Source organism: Cetorhinus maximus, chromosome 5 (genome assembly GCF_964194155.1).
Source record: "Cetorhinus maximus chromosome 5, sCetMax3.hap1.1, whole genome shotgun sequence".
Classification (NCBI taxonomy): Eukaryota; Metazoa; Chordata; class Chondrichthyes; order Lamniformes; family Cetorhinidae; genus Cetorhinus; species Cetorhinus maximus.
The window spans coordinates 91,241,365-91,263,416 of NC_135883.1; the positions used below are offsets into that span (position 1 = coordinate 91,241,365).

The 22,052-nt window shown below is 45.1% G+C and overlaps 1 protein-coding gene across 1 annotated transcript in view; it reads right to left on the minus strand.

The window, feature by feature from the left end:
• Positions 1-20,431, minus strand: part of LOC144681123 (G-protein coupled receptor family C group 6 member A-like) — a 41,630-nt gene extending 21,199 nt beyond the window's left edge. The window contains exons 1-2 of the mRNA XM_078542853.1: positions 20,422-20,431; positions 10,193-10,361 (exon numbers count right to left, since the gene is read on the minus strand). Coding sequence (XP_078398979.1) covers positions 10,193-10,361; positions 20,422-20,431 — 179 coding nt within the window. The remainder of the gene's footprint in view (positions 1-10,192; positions 10,362-20,421) is intronic.
• Between the last annotated feature and the right edge of the window lie 1,621 nt (positions 20,432-22,052).

Here is a 22,052-nt window from a genome sequence, read left to right on the forward strand (position 1 = left end):
AGCTCTGGTTGGAGGTTGCTCAATAACTAAATGCAATTGGAACAAACCACTGCATGCACTATGAGGTAAGTTTATTTTTAGCAATACAAACAAGATAACACAAAGTGAAATTGCATTGAATTGTCAAGAAGGAAGAGTAAGGGGAAATACACCAGCAGTTTAAAAAAATGACAGATATCAATGTGGGAAAACAAGCCTGTAGTTGCTGCTCATGAAATGGAGGTAAGATGAAATACAACTAAAACTAACTAGCAAAGCGCTTAACTATCTACACTAATGCATCATGATGCACCATAATAAACAGTAAGATTTAAACACTAAGCCTATTTAATAAAGTCTTTCCAGTATTTAAAAAAACACATAGGGCAGAATCTTCTGCTCTCACCAGCAGCAGGAATCGTGGCGGGCGGGATACTTAATGTATGAATGAAAAATCAGTTTCCTGACTGCAGGAAATTAGTTTTCCTGACTTTCAAGATGGGTTAAAGGCAGGTCGAGTTTTCCACTCAGCAATGTTGGGAAGCCCATTTGCATTCGTTAGCATGCCATGAATGCTCATTAAAAGGCCAACTTGCTGGAATCACATTCTCCACCAGTAGCTAATTAGGATGTTCTGTTTCACAACTGTGGCATCTGGCAAGTTTCACTTCATCCACAATTTGGAGGTCAGTAGATGCGGCTTTCACCTTTCCTTTACATTGTTACTGATATATATTGTGTGCCTGTCACACAAGTAGTGCCAAGGCTGGGCACAGGAGGCATGGCCAGAGCGGAAGAGTGAGATGGAGGCAGGACTAGGTGGGGGGAAGGACCAGAGGGGAAGGGTAGAAGACCCTCCGGGAGGCAAGTTTAACAGACTGTCCGGGAGGGTTGGAAAGGCTGTCTGGGGGCATGTTTAAGAGACTGCCTGTGCAATGATACCACACTGTCAGAGGCACCTTCACAGAATCACAGAATTTTAATGGCACAGAAGGAGGCCATTCGGCCCATCGTGTCTGCACCAGCTCTCCAAATGAGCATTATGACCTAGTGCCATTGCCCTGCTTTTTTCTTGAACCCCTGCACTTTGATTCTATTCCAATAATCACCTCACTAGTGCATTCCAGACCCAAACCACTCGTTGTGTGAAAATGTTTTTTTCTCAGGTAAGGAGGGCAGATTTCCTTCCCTAAAGGACATTAGTGAACAGATGGCTTTCACAACAATCAGCAATAGTTTCATAGTCATCATCAGACTTTTAATAGAATTCAAATTTTGCCATCTGCCATGATGGGATTCAAACGCAGGTCCCCAGAGCATTACCCTGGGTCCCTGGATTACTAGGCCAGCGACAATACCACTATGCCATCACATCTTCCAGAGTCTCTCCAATATATTCACATTCTTCTTATAATATGGTGCCCAGAACTGTACACAATATTCCAGCTGAGGTTTAACAAGGGTCTTATATAAACTCAGCATAACCTCCTTGCTCTTGTACTCTATGCCCCTATTAATAAAGCCCATGATACTACATGCTTTATTAACTGCTCTCTCCACTGTCCTGCCACCTTCAATGATCTAGGCACATATATACCCAAGTCTTTCTGCTCCTGCTTCTTCTTCAAAATTTCACCCCTTATTTTGTACTGTCTGTCCATGTTCTTCCTAACAAAATGCATCACCTCACACTTCTTGAACTTCATCTTCCACCTATCTGCCCACTCCACCAACTTGTCTATGTCCTCTTGAAGTTCCACACCGTCCTCCTCGCAGTTCACAAAACCCCTCAGCTTCACATCATCCGCAAACTTTGAAATTGTCTCCTGCACACCAAGGTCTAGATCATTAATATATATCAGGAAAAACAAGGATTCCAGTACTGACCCCTGGGGAACTCCACTACAAACCTTCCTCCAGCCCGAAAAATACCCATTGACCATTATCTCTGCTTCCTATTTTTCAGCCAATTTTGTATCCACATTGTGACTGTCCCTTTTATTCCATGAGCAATAACGTTTCTCACAGTTCAGTTGTGTGATACTATGTCGAATGCCTTTTGAAAGTCCATGTACACCACATCAACAACATTACCCCATCAACTTTTTCTGCTACCTCTTCAAAAAACTCCAGCAAGTTAGTTAAATATGGTTTCCCCTTTCGAAATCTATGCTGGCTCTTCCTTATCAACCCATATTTTTCCAAGTGACTACTAATTCTATCCCGAATAATTGTTTCTAGAATCTTGCCCACCACTGAACTTAAACTGACTGGCCTGTAATTGTTGGGCTTATCCTTACAACCTTTTTTGGACAAGGGCATAATGTTTGCAATTCTCCAGTCCTCTGGCACCACCCCTGAGTCTAAGGAAGACTGAAAAATTTTGGCCAGTGCCCCTGCAATTTCTACTGTCACTTCCTTCAATGTCCTTGGATGCATCTCATCCGGTCCCAGTGCCTTGTCAACTTTAAGTACCGACAGTCTATTCAACACTTCCTCCTTGTCAATTTTGAACCCTTCTAGCGACAGAGTTTCCTCGTCTGTCACCATGGCCTGGGTAGCATCTACTTCCTTGGTAAAGACAGATGCAAAGTATTCATTTAATACCTCAGCCATGGTTCCTTTGTCCATGTGTAAATTCCCTTTTAGGTCTTTAATCAGCCTTACTCCTCCTTTTACCACCCTTTTACTATTTATATGAGACTGTCAGGGAATGAGGCCACACTGTCGAGGACACTTTAAGAGACTGTCTGTGGAATGATGCCACATTGTCGGGGGCACCTTTAAGAGACCGTCCAGGGAATGTCCACAATGTCTGGGCCATGTTAGAGCCGGCCATGCATGTCTTGGTCCCGGTCTTAGGCGGGGGAAGGCCTGTCTGGGCAGTGATGGCCTTGCGCAGAATTGTGTGTAGGGTGTGGTCAGTCAACTAAAGCATTTGGTCCTGGGGTTTTGAGGCATGGTACTCGGATACAGAGGGCACAGTCACATTCATTGGAGGCATTTGGATCTGGTAAGTCAGAAATTCTAAAGTCGGAGGTGGGGGCATGGGGGGATTGTTGGATGGTCTCATAGTGGAGTATTCTGAAAGAACTGGACTAGCAATATGAATACTGTGGCTACAAGAGCAGGTCAAAGGTGAAGAATTGTGTGACAAGTAACTCACCTCCTGACTCCCCAAAGCCCATCCATCATCTACAAGCCACAGGTCAGGAGTGTGATGGAATACTCCCCACATGCCTGGATGAATGCAGCTCCCACAACACTCAATAAGCTTGATACCACTGAGGACAAAGCAGCCCACTTAATTGGCACCACATTCACTCCCTCCACCACCGACGCACAGTAGCTGCAGTGTGTGCCATCTATAAGATGCACTGCAGGAATTCACCAAGGCTCCTTAGACAGCACTTTCCAAACCCACGTCCACTACGATCTAGAAGGACAAGGGCAGCAGATAGATGGGAACACCACCACCTGGAAATTCCCCTCCAAGTCACTCACCATGCTGACTTGGAAATATATAGCCATTCCTTCACTGCTGCTGGGTGAAAATCCTGGAACTCCCTTCCTAACAGCACTGTGGGTGTACCTACACCACATGAACTGCAGCGGCTCGAGAAGGCACCTCACCACCACCTTCTCAGGGGCAACTAGGGATGGGCAATAAATGCTGGCCCAGCCAATGAAGCCCACATCCCGTGAATTAAAAAAAAACTGAAAGTAAGGATGCAGGTGGCCTCAAGAAGGGGAAGGGTCAGATCAAGAAAGGGCATCAACATTGAAGAGAACAGGGTGACATCAGGAATATACAATTATGGGGTCAAGGATGGTAACTATAGGGAGTGGGATTAGAAGGTGTTGCCAATGGAGGAGGATGGGAGGAACTTGGTGGTTGACCGGGAGAAGTTGGAAGTGTTGGTCGCACTCACAAATGTTAGCAGCACCATTGTCACCTTTACTGAGTAATGACACAGTTGGACAAACATACCTGAAAAGAACAACATGGGAGGGGGTCTCAAATTGTGTGGGAGGAGTTCAGGACTACCCTTTTGGGCCAAATGAAGGGGCACCCTATTATTTATTCACTCAAGAAATGGAGAACAAGGCTCAGCTGAGTACTGGTTTCGAAGAAGCATTGCTCCTTGACTAATGGAGCACATTCATGGGAGAAACCTTTAAGTTTTGGGGCTACTTTTGATTTGATGTGATTGGCCATTTGTTCCTGACAGAGGCCTGTAAAAAGGGGTGGAAGATAAAACATTTAAGGGCTTTGGCTGCTGGACAGAAGCTACATGCACACTCCAAGCCTCAATATTCCCAGTTTAATGGTCATGGTTTACAAGGCACAATGCCTAAAGTCATGACATTATTACAAGGCTATGGTATCAATATTGAATGTCTTGGCCCATGGAGGCAAGCTGATAATTGCTGATGGAGAGTTCTCACATATGGCTGTATTCATCCCAGTCAAGACCCTTTGTCATGTCTGAGACCTGTGGATCTCTAGGATGTGCTTCACCTGCAAGGTGTGGCCTGGGGATGCCATGTCTAGACAGAGGTCAGGCCAAGGGCTTTGTGCTGGCTTCCTGGCTTGAAGATGGCAGGAAACCAATCAACAGAAAGTTAAAGTGAACTCTCAAATCTGTTTGTTGACAGATATAAAGAGGATGCAGGCCACAGGCAACCATGTCTTGTTTATAGCTCTAATTTGAATGAGCAGAAAAAGGGCTCACCACTGATTGGCACAGGTCCACAAGCAGCAGCGGCTTGAGCAGCAAGAGAGAGCAGGGCCCCAAGAATTCCAAGATGCTACTGAAGATGGACAAATGCAATGAACACTAGTGGCACAACCACAGGTATATAGATGTTCATATATGGAAATGAGCGAAAGACAATGCCACAGGTGCCTTCACTTGTCCAGGGGTGTGGTAGCTCACATTTTTCAGCTTCTCCATTGAAAACTGATGCCACAAGGACTTACAGGGCATCCCATGCAGCTGGCTTTGAAACAGCAGCACCGAGCTTTTTTCGTCTGGGTGACTTTTGCAGCAACACCCAATCGGCGACACACAAATGCATAAGGGAGGTGACAGATGCCCTTTTCAATAAAGCTCATCAGTATGCCTAATTCTGCATGAATTCCAGAAACCAGGCTGCCAGAACTGTTGGATTTGCAACAATATGTGGTTTTCCACAAGTGCACCATCGCTTGTACACATTGAGAGCTTGCTGGCAGCAGCCAGTGAGATTCATCAACTGAAAAGGATTTCACTCTCTGAACGGCCATCTAATTTGTGATCACGGATAGCAGACGCTACATGTTTGTGCTAGGTACCCAGGGAGCTCTCACAACTCTTACATCTTGACACACTCACAGGTGCCACAGATCTTTGAGGGACCTCAGCATTTACAGGGCTGGCTCCTCAGTGACAAGGGATACCCCAGAAAACCTGACTGCCTGTTTGCTATCCACATAGCACTGCTAAAGAGAGGTGCAATGTTGCACATTCCACCACCAGGTCCTTGATAGAGCAGATGATTGGCCTCCTGAAGATGATTGGACCAATTAGGCAGGGCTCTCCAATACTCACCACAGAGAGTCTCCCAGGACATTGTTGTTTGCTGCGCCCTACACAACTTTGCAAAGGGGGCATGTGTTGCCTGAGGAAGAAATAGGGGAGTGAAATGTTTCCTCGGATGAGGAGGACATTGAAGGGGATGCATCTGACAAGGGCGAGGATGTGGATAAGTCACATGAAGAGACCGTCGCAAGGGAATGACATGGAAGATGTGCCCATGACAACCTGATAGCTACAAGATTCCAGGAGGAGTAAAGTGCAGACAAATTCTCACAATAGTAGTTTCTTTCGCCTTTGCTGCCTGGAAGGGTCACTTTCAATCTCAGCAAGAAATTCTTTCAAATGTTCAATGTTCTCACTATGATTAGGGAAATATCAGTCTGCCCTAATGATGCGGTCATTCTTGGAAGAGCTTAAACCATGGTTAACTGAGCAGTCTCGGCAACTGGACCCTGTGGATCCTGAACAGCACTCCTTTCTCGCACATCCTTAGGCAACTCCACATAGTACAGTCCTTTCACCCATGCACTCACCACACCAGTGTCCATTGCAGTTTATAATTGGATAGAATTCCAAATCACACAGGGATATACTCACGTCAGTCTGACACCTGCATAATAAGGTGCCCCGGCCATATATATCATTCTTTCAAGCATTATTGGATGGATGGCTCAACAGGGAGCAGCATCATGAGAGCACCATATGTCCTATCGGCAACTCTCCTTAATGCAGAATGTTATGGCATCATCTTGCTACTGCCCCCCAGTCACCATTTGCACATTGTGAAGCAGTAACTATTAACATATAGATCATGCATTAAAGTTTCAAGGTTTGTTTGCATTGTCCTCACTGAGAGTGCGTCACCAGGACAATGGGTTGCTCAGGTGCAACCACTTGGGACTGTGCAGTCGTCGGAAGCCTGAAAACTTTCTGTCGTAGATTACTTTTGCATTTGGGCAAAACTTTGATCAGTCATTATGGACACAATAGACAATGAGTAATTATTTTCTGTATAGATCCTGCTGAGGCCTCTGTCCTGACATCTCCTTTTGGGATTTGGTGGCAACTTTTGATTGATAATACTCTTGTGAAGTGCCTTGAGATGTTTTACTATGTTAAGATGCTATATAAGTGCAAGTTGTTATTTCCAGTTGTGCTATGTAAGTGTAAGTTATTAAGATACTGGGAAATATATCTGAATCATAAGTAGTGAAGAAAGGAATGTCTGTTGCTGAAATTGAGTAAAGAGCATGGGCTTGTGCCCTCCCCCATGGAAATCATGAGAAGATAGAGAGGGTGCAGAGAACAAGTTAACCTGGGAAAAGCCAGGGATTTGGAGATCCTTTCATTTTAAAGTGGGACCTTAATTATTCTTCCATATACCACCTGGCATTTGGCCAAATGGTCAGGCAAGCAAACTGTGGAAAAACCCTTGGACACAGTCCCTGACAATCAGGAGGGGTGAGGGAGCAGGATGGTGATCAGGGATTGGATGGGTGGTGAGGAGACAGGCCATTGTGGAAGGAGGGGAGCAAGTGATCGGGCTTGATGAGGGGAAAAGTCAGCAATTGTCAGGCCTGAGTTTGGAATTGGACAAGGGGAGGTTTGTTATCACAGCAGGAGGGAGGGAGAGGCTTAAATGAACATAGGGGAGGCAAAAGGCTTCCTTGACTGGCTGGGAGTGGCAGGGTGGGGATGGGGGGAAGCACTACTACTCTTCCAGGATCACAAGCAGCATTGTAATGGGCAGCTTCCTTTCACAGCAGGTTTCCTATTTACCCTGGGAAAACCATACAGAAATGGTTAAATTTAAACCATGCTTCCAATCATCCTGTCCAAACTGCAAACTTTGCAGGACACACAATCTACCACCATAAACAGCAACAGGCATGTACAAGGCAAGTTAGGGTCACGTTCCCCATGTTAACATTTTTAAGCCCACCTTGACCTTCTGCCTGTCGTGGGGTGTGGATTAATATTGAGACCCATATGCCTAAAATACCTGGGAAGCACTGGGTAACACATATAATATTAATAATAATTCCAGTTTACATAATCCTGAGCTACTAAGGTAGAAGCTTTAGAAAATATAATTAAGGTAACTTATTTTTCAACACTATATTATGCTTGAACAGTTTTGTTAATACTCAATTTTTCAGACCAAAAGTCCCCATTTTCATTTCCTGTTCTCTGTTGAGTTAACTGATCTCAGTTGGGACAACATTTTGCGACCAAGTGGGGAGAAGTCAGCTAGTGTTCCTACTCCTCATTGTTATGCAGTGCTGCATGGTGTATGATGTATGTCAGGAAGTTGAGGGTTAGGACAGGCTTGGGCTGAGCTGCCACTCCTTCCAAAACCTGCTATTCTTTCACTGTCAGGTCTCATATAAGACTGGTCATCATTTGAGTCATGAACAAGGAGTGACGGTAGATGCATTGCCCAACAAAAATCAGCACCTTCAGGAGAGAAGAGATAAAAAAGATCAAAGGGAAAGGAGGATGATGGAGGGAGAAAAATAATTATTTTTCTTTCCATGCAAACTGCGTTCCATCTTTGCAACAACAATTTAGGAAAATCACCTTCAAAGCTAGGGAAAGCAGCCTCTCAGAATTATTTATTGTTGAGATACAAGGAAAAGAGGGTAGAGTCATATGTACCAGAAAATAATGGAACTGAAAAAAAGACAAAAATAATTACAACATGAAGGAAATTTATGCTAATCTAGTTTTATCTATCTTTAGTTTCGTCAAGCAAGCTACAATCTCCAGGAATAAATGAGGTGTTTTATGTGAACCGGTGTCAGTCACATCTTTGATTTACTGAAGAAAATGCCAATATTCTAACTGTTAGTTTATTCAATAATTTTCCCAACCTGAATAAGTACTACAGTAAATAAATAGAAACTGATTCCACTGGCAGAAAGGTCAGTAACCAAAGGATACTGGGTTAAGGCGTTTGGCAAAAGATCCAGTGGTGGTGTGACAAAACCGCTTTTTATGCAGAGTTGCTATGTTGTGGAAAGCACAATCTGAAACGGGGTTGGAAGAGATTCCATAATAATTTTCAAATGGAAATTGGAAAAATCCTTATTATGGAAAAATCTGCAGGGCAATGGGCAAAGAGTGGTACTGGGCTAACTGGATAGCCCTTTCAATGAGCTGACACAAGCAGAATGGGCAAATGGCTTAATCTGTGCAGTATCATTTAATGATTCTATAAGACTTCTTTTGCTTTAAGCAGAAGTCAGTGTCCTTAAGCCACGCATGATGCTCACACACATTGACTCCTGTGCCTATTTGAAATTGAGTGAGGGAAGGTGAGGTAATAGAACACAATGCAAAATGTCCAGTGTAACTGGCCAAATTCTAGCAGGAAGTACAATTCCTTCCTTCACTCATGAAGCTTCCTGGTTAAAAATCTTTGCTACATCTTTTTCCTGAAGTTTGTTTGGAAGGTTTGATTTTGTTTCGTTCACTTGGACAACTGTTTTGTACACTTACAATTGTACTATCCCTCAAAGTACATCACAAGTATATAATATTCATAAAATGATCCACAAAACACTTGCGTCTGCGGCTGTAAAAATAGCTTTTGTTTCTGAGTAGAACAATGCACAGCCTTAGGCATTGTACGACTCAGATTAGCATCAACTTGCACAACGAGGCAAAATGGGATCCCATTACTTCCCCTACTGCCTTTGCTACTGGTTACTGCTTGAGACTTCAATTTTTCATTTTTTAGTTTATATTTTGTGCTATGTTAAAACTATTATACTAATCACGGTGAAGGTTATGAAAGATATATAGTTTTATGTATATGCAATGGAATTGACTGCAGAGCTATTGCATGTAATATTTGCAAATGGTTTTCCTTATTATTTTACAATAAAAGGCAGCATTCAAAATATCCGTCAGTGGGTTGTGTTCACAGGTATTAAGAACGTGGCTCCCAACTACTACACTGTCAGAAGTGCTGTATTTCAGATTAGATTTTAAACCGAGGCTCCATCTGTCCTTGTAGGTGGACTTAAAACATATCATGGCACTACTGAAAAAAGAGAGGGGCAGCTTTCCAGGCATTTTGTCCAAAATTTATCACTTAAGCAACATCAGAATGGATTAACTGCTCATTTATCAGATTGCTGTTCGAGAGACCTTGATGTAAGCAGATTGCCTGTTGTGATTCCTAAATTACAATTTTAGCCTAACCACTCAGTGGAAGGCTGGTGCCATCTTATTTTACTTATATTTTTTCATCGAATTATTGCATTTTTCATGTACCACAATCCCTCTGGCCCCTGCTCAGATTCTGCTAGCATTGTTATTCTTGTATAATAATTAAAAACTGCAATTAGAAATCATTCTTAGTTAGTGTAGGTTTCCCAGCAGCTGGATTAGTTAAGATTAGTGCTAGCAATGACATGTCAAAAGTACTCCCTTGGCTGTGAAGTACTTTCGTACATCCTGAGCCCTTGATGAACACAATAAAAATAGAAGTTTCTTTTCTTCTATCCTCCCTTTTCCTTCATTTCTTTAAATACCTCACCCAACTCAGTTGAAAATAAGCATGGTCTTAAAAAGACAGTAATTTATATCGAAGGAATGCTAATTAATAATAATGCCAAACTTACCCTGAACAACGTAATCGTCCTGGTTGAGTCCGGTTTTCCAAATTTGCTACCTTATCATGGACTGCAAAGAGTCCTCCGATGATGATGTCACCTGGAGCTCTGGCTCCTACAATATCATCAGGGATATTGCAAAGACTGACTGGGTGGATAAGTGAAGCCCAGCAAGAAACTGTGAGTACGACAAGTGTGGAAAACATGTTCACCAATTCATCAACACGTCAAGCTAGGTGTGAAGTGAGTACCTGTGGTAAGCTGAATTCTAATGTAACAGCACCCTTATCTGCTTTTACTATCATTCAATGGGGAGGAGCTACTTATATCAAATTCCTCTCTCCACTATTTTTAAATACATTTTAGCTTGCCTTTTTAAATTGATCAATGGCTGCTTTTATTTATGACAGACAAATTTCACAAAGTACATTAAACTGTTGTAGGATAATAGCACTAATGGTAATTTCTAGCCGTTAAGGAAGGTAGTTAAAGATCTGATTGTTTTTTTTCTTCCATCAATGTTAATTGTGATTTTAATGATAACTGTAACATAAGAACATAAGAAATAGGAGCAGGAACAGGCCCTTCAGCTCCTGAGTCTGCTCCAGCTTTCAATAAGATGATGGATGACTTCCACACCTTCGCACACTGTCAGTCCTTTGGTTTTCCTTAATATTCAAAGATTTGTTGATCAATGTCTTGAATATACTCAATGACTGAGTATCCACAGCCCTCTGGGGTAGATAATTCCAAAAATTCACAAACCTTTGGGTGAACAAATTTAGTCTAATCTCAGTCCTAAATGGCTTATCCCTTATTCTAAATCTGACCCTGAATTCTAGGCTTCCCAGCCAGGGGAAACATCCTCTCAGCATCTACCCTATTAAAGCTCTTAAGAATTTTACAATGTTTCAATGACATCACCTCTTATTCTTCTAAATTTTAGGGAATGTTGGCCTAGGCTACTCAATTTCTCCTTATAGGAAAATCTCCTCATTCCAGGAATTAGTCTAGTGAACTAAGTGACTCCCTGCAAAGTAAGTAGATCCTTCCTTAGCTAAGGAGACCAAACTTCTACACAGTACTTGAGGTGTGGCTCACCAAGCCCCTGTACAATTGCAGTTATATTTCTTTACTCTTATACCCCATCCCTTTGTAATAAAGGCTAATACACCATTTGCTTTCCTAATTGTTTGCTACCATGATTTGTCCCAGATCCCCTGAATACCAACATTTCCTGGTCTTTCATCAGTTAAGATAACATCTGCTTTTCTACTTTTCCTAGCAAAGTGGATAACTTTACATTTTTCAACATTAAATTCCATGTGCTACATTCTAGCCCACTCACTTAAACCGCCTAAATCCTCTTTGCAGCCTCTTTGCGTTCTCCTCACAGTTTACATTTTACACCTAACTGTGTATCATCAGCAAACTTACATTTTCCTCATCTACGTCATTGATATAGATTGTAAATAGCTGAGGCCCAAGTATTGACCTTTGCAGTGCCTCACTTGGTAAAACTTGTCAACCCAAAGAAAATCCTGTTCATTCTTACTCTGTTTTCTGTGCATTAACTGATCCTCTATGCATAATATTTACCCCCAACCCCATGAGCCATAGTTTTGTGTAATAACTTCTTGCGTGACACCTTATCAAATGGCTTTTGAAAATTCAAATACATTACGTCCATTTGCTCTCCCTTTTCCAACCTACTTATTCTTTTATTTAAATGTTTACACATTACATCCTCAAGAACTTTAACAAATCTGTCAAACACAATTTCCCTTTCATAAATCCAAGTTGATTCTGCTTAAACATATTGGGCCCCGCACACCAATGCGTAAAGTGACACACGGTGATGTCGGGCGAGCGTCCCGATGTCACCGCGTGCCATCGCAATATTTAGGTGGGCGGGCGCGTGATGTTCTCCGATGCGCGCCCGCCATTAATTAATCATGTAGCTAATGCTCTTGAGGCAGTAATTGACTGCAATTTTTTGGTTCCCGTGTGATCTTCAGGATGTCGCATGGGTGCAACGGGCAGGCGGGTAGGAGAATTTGAATAAACCTCATCCACGGGCGGGATAAGAGGGGTGAGTGGGGTCGCGAATGTTATCTGTCAGATATTTAATTGTGAAAGTTACTGATACTTGCCTGTGTGAGCAGGAATACTTCAAAACTCATACCAGATGCTTGGACAGGATTAACAGCCTTCAGGTCAGGACTCTAGAGTAAAGATCATTTTTGGGGCCTGCAGGTTTCAGGAAGCCTTCCCTTAGCCTGGAAATGGGAGTTGCGCTCTCCACTGGAGGCACCTCCTCTGAGGAGGAAGGGAGGGCCAGAAGCGGGAGGAGGCCAGGAGTCCATGTTCAGCCTCCAAGGGAGCCACTTCTGGGAGGAGAGGCGCAGGATCAAGGTGCTCAGGGCCAACAAGAAGCCCAAGGCGGAAGGGGCTGCAGAAGATGCCATTATCCTGCTGCCTGGGTATACAGGCAGCGAAGCAGCTACCTTAATATGTCTGAGGTGCAGTGCCGAAGGAGGCTCCACCTCACAAGGGAGACAGTCACCTCCATCTGTCAGTTGATAGGCCCTGAGATCTGCGCAAACTGTGTGGGTGGGCACCCCATGCCAGTGGTGCTAAACTTCTATGCCTCTGGCTCTTTCTAGGGGTCAGTGGGTGATCTTTGCGGAGTCTCCCAATCAGCTGTCCACACATGTGTCAAGCAGGTGACAGACGCTTTGTTCAGGCGTGCATTGACTTTCATCCACTCACGCTGGGACGAAGCCAGCCAGACAGAGTGAGCCAGAAGCTTCGCTATGATTCCTGGCTTTACCTGCATCCAGGGTGCAATCGACTGCACACTTGTGGCCAGCAAGGCACCAGCAGGTGAGCCCAGTGCCTTCGTCAACCGGAAGGGCTTCCACTCCATGAACGTGCAGATAGTGTGTGATCGCAGGATGCAGATTTCACAAGTCTGTGCAAGGTACCCAGGCAGCTCCCACGATGCCTACATCCTCAGACACTCCCAGGTGCCGAGGCTCTTCAGTGCTCCAGCCCGGCTGGATGGATGGCTGCTGGGTGACAAGGGCTATCCCCTCAAAAGGTGGCTCATGACGCCTCTCCGCCATCCGATAACAGAAGCTGAGCAGAGCTACAATAGGAGCCACGCCTCCACAAGGGCTATGGTGGAGCGAACCATCGGTCTTCTCAAGATGCGCTTCTAATGCCTGGACCGTTCAGGGGGCGCACGCCAGTACCCCCCAGATTTTGTGTCGCCGATAGTGGTTGCATGCTGCGCCCTCCACAATCTGGCGCTGGAAAGGGGCAACGCAGTGGACAAGGAAGACGTAGACGCAGTGGCTTCGGGTGCACATGATAAGTCCAGTAGTGAGTCCGAGGATGAGCACACACAGGAGAATGCTGAGGGAGTAGACGCTGACCCGGGCATACTCCAGGGAGGCAGGGACACCCAGGAGGCTTTAATCCAAAGAACCTTCGGCTAGCCCACCACAGATGGACCTTCAACACAAGCCAGGGCTGCAGGCTCTGATTGTTAAATCTACCTGGATAATAACATTAACAAAGGCCCTTATCAACAAAGCTCAAAGTCAAACAACTCCCTCATAACATCATGGCTTCCCGTCCACTTGCAGAAGTAAGGAATCATCCTGAGGCATGGCAACATATCAAAATTTATTGAGAGAACAAAAGTAACTTCAGAAGTCAAAAAAGTCTTAAATGAACTAATATGAGGCAACATAAAAGCACCAGTGAGAAGCCCATGGTGTGCCTAAGGTGCCTTAAATTTACACTTACGGGTGCTATGTCTAGGTGCTTTCCCCTTGCTGGGACTGGCATCTGAGCCAGCCTGCTCACTGCGCTGTCCTGTTGGCCTCGATGACCTTGGCGAATGTCCTCTGGGCCGTGGAGCCTTTGATGGCCTCGCCTGGGAGGAAGCGGCCAGTTCCACTGCTGGCTTCTCCCCAGTCACCACAGCCTCATCAGATGCCTTGGTCACTGGCAGAGGGGCGGAGGAGCTGCTGCCCTTACCCGGAGTGCCCTGAGAGGAGCCCGCAGAGATGACAGGCAGCTGCTGTGCCAACATGAGGTCACTTCTGACCTCCCTGCTCACCGTGGATGGATAGGCACCAAGCTGGGATACTTGGTGCCCAGACCATCTCCCACACTGGCACTGACCAGCTGAGGTCAATGCCTCTATGAGGGCTTGCAGGTCCGAGTGCAACCCTAGGAGGCCCTGATTGATCTCCTGGAGGAGCCTCTCCACAAGAGTCGCCAGTCTCTCCATGGAGGAAGCATGGCACTCGGCCATGAGGTTCATCGGTGATGCTCCGTGTGGACTCCTCCAGCATGGGCACCATGCCACGCATAGTCTCATGTATCTCCACTAGATCCTCCCACACACCCTGCTGCACTTCCAGCATTTGCTGCCTCATGGACGACTCCAGGGGCACATCATCAGCCACAGACCGAGCATGTGCCTGGTCCCCAGCAGTCCTCCGACTGGTGGTGCTCTGGGCACTCCCTGTCTCTGCCTGCACCTCAAGCTAGTGTGAAGTGCCCTCACCACCGTGCCCCGGGACACTAGCCAAAGACCTAATTCCCACCGAGGTGCTAGTATCTGCACTGGTGCCTGCCTGGCAGAGATGGTGTGATGCTGGTGAGTCAATTTCCTCTGCCTCCTTGTCCTGGTCCTGCTCCAGTGATGCTGAAAGTAGGAACAAGGACATTTGATTAGTTACAGTGCAGACAATGTCAATTTGCATGCCCCGGATCATTATGTGCCCATCCTTCCATAATCAATGGTCAACCCATGTTGTTAACTTCAATCACTGATCATTCAGCAGTGCCGTGGCTGCTGGGACACACATGGTGACCTGATTGCTCGGCAAACATACCTCCCCGTGGCACCCCAGCCTCACTGCCACTGGTGGACCTGGGCGCATGACACCTCTCCAGAAGGTGTCAGGATCGCCAATTGGGCCTGGCCTCCGCCAGTCCACATCTGCTCTGCGGAATTGTGCGCAGTCTTCTCCTGAAAAGGAGAGAAGAGCATTGATTAGTCCAGCCTGTACCTGAATTCCCATCGCATCCCTGCCACCCCAACCAGAGTGGGACATTGCAGGACTCCAGTTCTTCGTCACCCCACAGCTGCCGCACACTCACCCAAAAATGCCAGGGCTGAAACCCCCACCTTCCAATTGCCCAAATGCTGCCTCCTTCACATGTGGCACCACAAGGTGTAACTTTGCTAAGCAAGGAGGCACAAGCACGTGGAGCGCAAAGGCCAGCAGATGGATTAGTTCCCTGCCACCTTGAAGCTCCCCTCCCAGCATGTTAGCACCCTGACTTTGACATGCTTCCCAGTTCCAGCACTCTGCCTAGGCCAGACCCTTGAGTTTCACCCCCATTCTATACTCTGGGTGTCAGTGTCACACATGCTGCGGATGCAGAACACACCCTAGTTCAACCCTCTCAAGGTGAACTAGGCATTGGTAATATCTGCTGGCCCACCCAGCGAGGGATCCATGCCGTGAAGGATTCAATGCTGTTACTGTACTCAGAGTTGCTGGGGGGTGGGGATTGGCCGGTGGGCGGTGGGGGTGTGGGGCAGTGTTGGTGGCGGCTTTGGGGAAAGGGTGACGGCTGCATTAAGTGACCTCAGCCAATATAGTACTCACCCTTTCCGAGTCCAGGAGATCTTTGAATCTTTTACGGCACTGGACCCATGTGCAACACACCACATCATGGGAGCTCACACTCTCAGCCAACTCCTCCCACGCACGTTTGGTCAGGTGAGGGGGCCTCCACCTCCCGTCTTTTGGAAGCAGGACCTCCCGCCGCGCTGCCACCTCCTCCAGGAGGGCAGCAAGGTACTCACCTGAGAAACGAGGGGCACACTGCCCCACTGGCCTACCCTCCAGCCTGGCCTGCCCAAATGGCCTACCCACCAGCTTGGCCTGCCCTACTGGCCTACCCTCAGGACTTGCATGCTGCATAGTAGCCCTCTGCTGAGCCCTTCTGCTGGCCATTGTGAGCAGCCTTGCAAAGGCCGCCAGACCTTCAAACCTTTAAACAGGCTGCCAGGTTACCATTGGACCCAGCGGTCTATGCACGCCCGCCACCACCCACCCACTCCTGCTATCCTTGAGAATGGAGAAATCCACTGGGTGGGCCTTAAATGGCTCACCCGCATAAAATGGCGGCGCGGACCCAATTGCGGGTGGCGACCGGGTCCGCGCCTGCTCCCGCCTGGCCCTCCCGACATGGGGAAAACTCTCCCCATTATGATTTTATAAGTGCATTGTTATCACTTCCCTAATAATAGATTCTAACATTCCCCTATCACTGATGCCAGGCTAACTAGCTTATGGTTCCCTATTTTCTCTCTCCTTACCTTCTTGAATACAAGGGTTATGTTTGTTACCTTTCAATCCACAAGGGCCATTCAGGAACCTAGGGAACTCTGGAAGAACAAAACCTATGCATTCAACATCTCTGTAGCCACCAGTTTTAAACCCTAGAGTGTATACCATTAAGTCTGGAGGATTTGTCTTTCTCCAGTACTATTTCTTTACTAATATCAATTACCTCCTTTTTTCCACTAGACATTTGGGCCTCATTTTCATGCTTCTGTCCAAGTCAGAACGGACATGAGGGGGTTTTAAAAATGACAGGTGGGACCCTATTCTGGGATCCCCAACCCCATTTCTATTGTGTCACATTTTTTAGGGCATGGGTTAAAGGTTAAGGTAGCAAACCTGCACACAGCAAATCTGGCCCTTACCTATTCATTGCAGGGGTGGGCACTTTAGGCCCCCACTTTTTTCATGGAGCTGGGTCATTTTGGTAGGTGACATGGTTCAAAGAACTCAGAGGAGTCATGGATCATGGGGAAGCCTTGTCTGGAGTCAGGGACATTTTTGACAGGTAAATTTAAAAGGTAATAATTGTCACATGTAATAATTAAATGCTGTATGATAAATTAAGTATATTTCTAATGCAGTGGTTGATGGTAGGGCTTTGTTCTTAAAAGATAAGTGACCAATAAATTTACCAGCATTGTGAAAGTTTTCAAATGCATTAGAGTACTTTGTGCAATGGATAAAGTGTTGTTCTGCATTCAACAGTACTGCAATTCATATTTTAAGGTGCCAATTGGACCCTGTGCTTTAATCTTTATATTGATTATTGATTGACAGCCCAGCCATTTGTTGGGCCTTTTAAATAGTTGAACAGCTGGATTACTTCTTTGATTGGGAGCCAAGCCATTTGTTGGGTCCTTGAAGGAGTAAAACAGATATCCAGATGTTCAGTTCATTCATATGCCTTATTCTATTCCACTTTGGAGGCTTTGTTGACACATTTATGCAATGGACTCTTATTTTGATTGCTTGGCTGAGCTCCAAACCCCACTAATGGATTTAGCTCAGCAGGGGCTGTTGATACTGCTGTCAAGGGGACTATGAGCTTTGTTTTGATTGACAGTTTTATAGCCACTTAAGCTAAGGATCAGTACTTGGGCCTCAGCAATTTGCAATCTGATGATATAAAGTTAGATGGGAATGTAAGCTGTGCGGAGAATGCAAAGAGGCTACAAAAAGGTTGCAAGGAGCAGGTTTTCTTTCAAGTGGAATTTGAATGGGTGGGGGTGAGGTGTGAGGGCTATGGTGACTAACACTCATCTATGAAAATGTGCTGATGTCCCAGCAGACAGAAACAGGCCTTCTAAACTACCCGTTTCAGCATGCTCCTGCCTCTGTTAATGCCTTGGGCCTGCTGCAGGAGGCGGCGGCCCAACTCCAGCCAGTACCCACCATGAAAATAGCGTGGGCGGGTACTGCAGTCAGGAGGCAGGATCACAACATCAGGAAATGGCCCAAGTTATGTTTACCATCTCGACAATGAAAATCTGGGTCTTGGTTCCTCATTCCAGAAAGCCGACTTGAGAGTAAGTGCCCTAAGTGGTCAGATTTTCATTCTGGGTGTTGGGGATGGGGTGGGAGGGAGGTGATGGTGGGGGTGGGTGGGGATGCTAACTGAAGTCAGGCCCAACCCTCCTGGAAAAAATTCAGAGGCAGCCACAGGAGCTGCCAGGTGCCGAGGCAGCCTGGTTAAAAGGCCCGCCCCTGTGAAAAAGTAAAACCAAAAACAGCCCTCAAGCCTTCACCCCTCACACCCCTTCACCCCTCACAAACTCTCCATGCCACATCCATGCCAACTCATGCCACCTCATGTCCCTCCCACCCATCTCCATGGCCCATCATACCCTCCATGCAAATAAAGTGCCAGCTGATACCAATCCATGACTCCCCATTCATTCCTGTAGTCCTTTATAGCCCTTATGCCAATTTAGCATCAACTCATGCCCTCCACCCAGCACCCTTTGCCCTCACACTCTCCATGTCAGCTCACCCAGTATCCATCATGGGCAGAACTCAGGAGCCACGGTGAGTTTTAACAAAATACAGTTTAAAGTATTTATTACAGATGTCACAAATTAAAAAAAGAATCACTCTCATTGAGAAATACATTTAAATCACTTCAAGTACTTAAGCCGCTTTTAAAAATAAACATTTCTTTCAAGTACTTCCAAAGTTTGAGGAAAGAGATGAGGAGGTGTTCTTTATTTCATTTGAGCAGTTAGCTAAACAGATGAAATGGCCACAAGAAAACTAGACATTGTTGTTACAATCTAGGTTGGTGGGTACAGCACATGAGGTTTATGCTTCAGTGTCAGAAGAAATGTCAGTGGATTATGATGTGGTTAAAAAAAGGTTATTTTGAGTGCATATGAGTTGGTTCCTGAGGCATACAGGCAGAAATTTAGGAATGTGAGAAAAGAGCCTGGGCAAACTTATTTTGAGCCTGTGAGAGTAAAACAAGTTGGATACGGGCATTAAAGATAGAGATGACGTATGCAGCTCTTAGAGAAGTCATTCTTTTGGAAGAACTTAAAGATTTAATTCCTTTGGTAGTGAGAACTCAAGTAGAGGAACAGAGGGTTAAAATGGCAAGACAAGCAGCGGAGAGAGCTGATGATTACAAATTAGTTCATAGATCTAAACCCTTTCTTCATCGTCCTTTTGAATCAGAGAAGGACCAGAGGGCATAATCTCAGAGCAAGTAGGACCAGAGGGCATAATCTCAGAGTAAGGGATCACCCATTTAAGACAGAGATGAGAAAGAATTTCTTCTCTCAGAAGCCAGTGAATCTGTGGAATTCTTTACCACAGTTGGCTGTAGAGACTAGGTCGTTAAGTATATTCAAGACTGAGATAGACAGATTTTTAATCAGTAAGGGAATCAAGGGTTATGGCGAAAAGGCAGGAAATTGGGGTCAAGGATTATCAGATCAGCCATGATCTCATTGAATGGGGGAGCAGACTTGATGGGCCGAATGGCTTAATTCTGCTCCTACATCTTATGGTCTTATGGATAGAAAGTGGGAAGGTGAAAGGAAGGTGGGTAGTCAGGGAAGAGCAGGAGGAGGGAGAAATGCCCAGAAAGTTTTTCTCAGAATAAAAGGGAAGGTGCTGAGAGTAGAAGTGACACTTGGAAATTGATGTGTTTTCATTGTAATAAAGTTGGGCATGTGGAGCAGGATTTTGCCCTTGGCGGGGGTGCTCGGTGGCGACGGTCGGGAAACTGACAACCGCCCGCAATTGGTTCCACACCGTGATTTCACGCTGGCGGGCCAATTAAGACCCACTCAGCGTGGAACGCGAGCGGCAGCGGCCAGCGGTCAGCGCTGCCTGTGCAGGCGGGGGGAGGAGAGCGAGCTGGCCTAGCGCGATCTTCACGCATGCATGCAAAAGAGCGCTTGAATCTCCCTGAAGCACAGAGCTGCCTCAGGAAGATGAAGTGCTGTTTAAAAAAAAAAGGAAATATAATTGTCATAAAACATGTCCCCTCATGTGACTCTGCCACATGAGCTGGGACATGTTTTTAGTTCAAAAATAACATTTTTATTTGATGTTTATTTGCTTTAGAAAACCTCATCCCGCCCGTGGATAAGGTTTCCTAAAAAATATAAAGGCCACTTTGCCTTTTTGTTTGCACACTAACTGTTAAGTTGGACGATTACTGTAAATTTGAATTTAATTAGCTTCTTAATGGCCTTAATAGGCCTTTTAATTGTCGGTGGCATACAGCCAACTCTGGCGCGTGCCCGCTGAGCAAAATATTGTGACACTGCACGATGACATTGGGACGCTCACCTGACGTCATCGCACGTTATCTTACACACGGGCGTGTTGGGCGCACGCCTACACGCAGAGCATGATATTCTGCCCGTGAAGTCAGTGTGTTGAAAATTACAGGGAAAATCTGTTGGAATTATTGGGATGCAGAAAAGTTCTGGAAGTAAAAGTACTGTGGGTTCTGAGGTTCAGGCACAGGTGAAACAGAAGGAATCAGTTATATGTAAAGAAGTAGGAATGTGTTCATAATTTACCCAAGGGAGCTCTGAGGAGCAGGTTGCAGAAATGTTTAAAGATTTTGTATGTGAAGGGGAAGTCTTTCCATGCATATAGGGTGAAGTAAATAAAGTTATTAAAATTTTATGAGACACAGGGGCTAGCCAATCTTTTATGTTGTGGGATAGTGATATTTGTTGTTCAGAGGGAGTATTGCAGGAACAGGTGACAACAAGTGGGATTCATGGAGACGCTTAACCTATTCTATTGTGGAAGGTAAGTTTAAAGAGTAAGTGGAAAACAGATGAGGTGATTGTTGGAGTAATGGAAAAATTGCCCATTGCAGGGGTTCAATTTATTTTAGGTAATGATATAGCTGGGTCACAGATCTGGGTGATGCCTATGGTAGTTGAGCAGCCTGTAGAGGTGCTTTCAGCAGAAAAAGCATCCTGGATTGTTTCCAGATTGTATGATAACAAGGTTGCCGGCTCATGGGTTGAAACAGGAAGAACAGGAAATTAAAAGGCAAGGAGAAGGTGTTGAAGTCCAATTAGCTGACACCGTCTTTGATAAGATTGTTCAGGAAGAAAGAATGGGGGATAATACAGCTGAGGTATTTAACTCAAGGCAGTTGGTAGAATTACAGAAAAAGAGTATGCAAATAGAACAGTTATAACAGACAGTTTACTCAGAAACAGAGGCAGAATATATTCCAGAATGTTATTACCTTAAGGTTATTGTTTTAATGCCAAAGTGGCAGCCATATCATGTTTCAACAGATGAAAACTGGAGTGAAGTGGATCAGATTGTTATACCATTTGGATATAGAAATGAGATCCTGAGAATAGCTCCTGAAATTCCAATGGAGAGACATTTAGGAATTAGAAGGACACAGGCAAAAATACAAAAACATTTTTATGGCCTGGATTGCATAGTGATGTAGTCAAATTCTGTAGAACATGTCACACATGTCAAGTGATAGGGAAACCACAAGCAATGATTAAGATGGCACCTTTAATTCCAAATCAAGCATTTGAAGAACCTTTTACCAGGGGCATGATTGATTGTGTAGGACCCCTCCCTAAGACTAAAATTTGAGATCAGTACTGACTGACAATAATAGATGTGCCTACAAAGTTTCCTGAAGCAATACCTTTGAGAAATCTTACAACAAATAGAATTGTGGAAGAGTTGACCAAATTCTTTACAAGATATGGTTTACCAAAAGAAATTCAATCAGGTAATTAATTCCAAATCAAGCATTTGAAGAACCTTTTACTAGGGGCATGATTGATTGCGTAGGACCCCTCCCTAAGACTAAAATTTGAGATCCGCACTGACTGACAGTAATAGATGTGCCTACAAGGTTTCCTGAAGCAATACCTTTAAGAAATCTTACAACAAAGAGAATTATGGAAGAGTTGACCAAATTT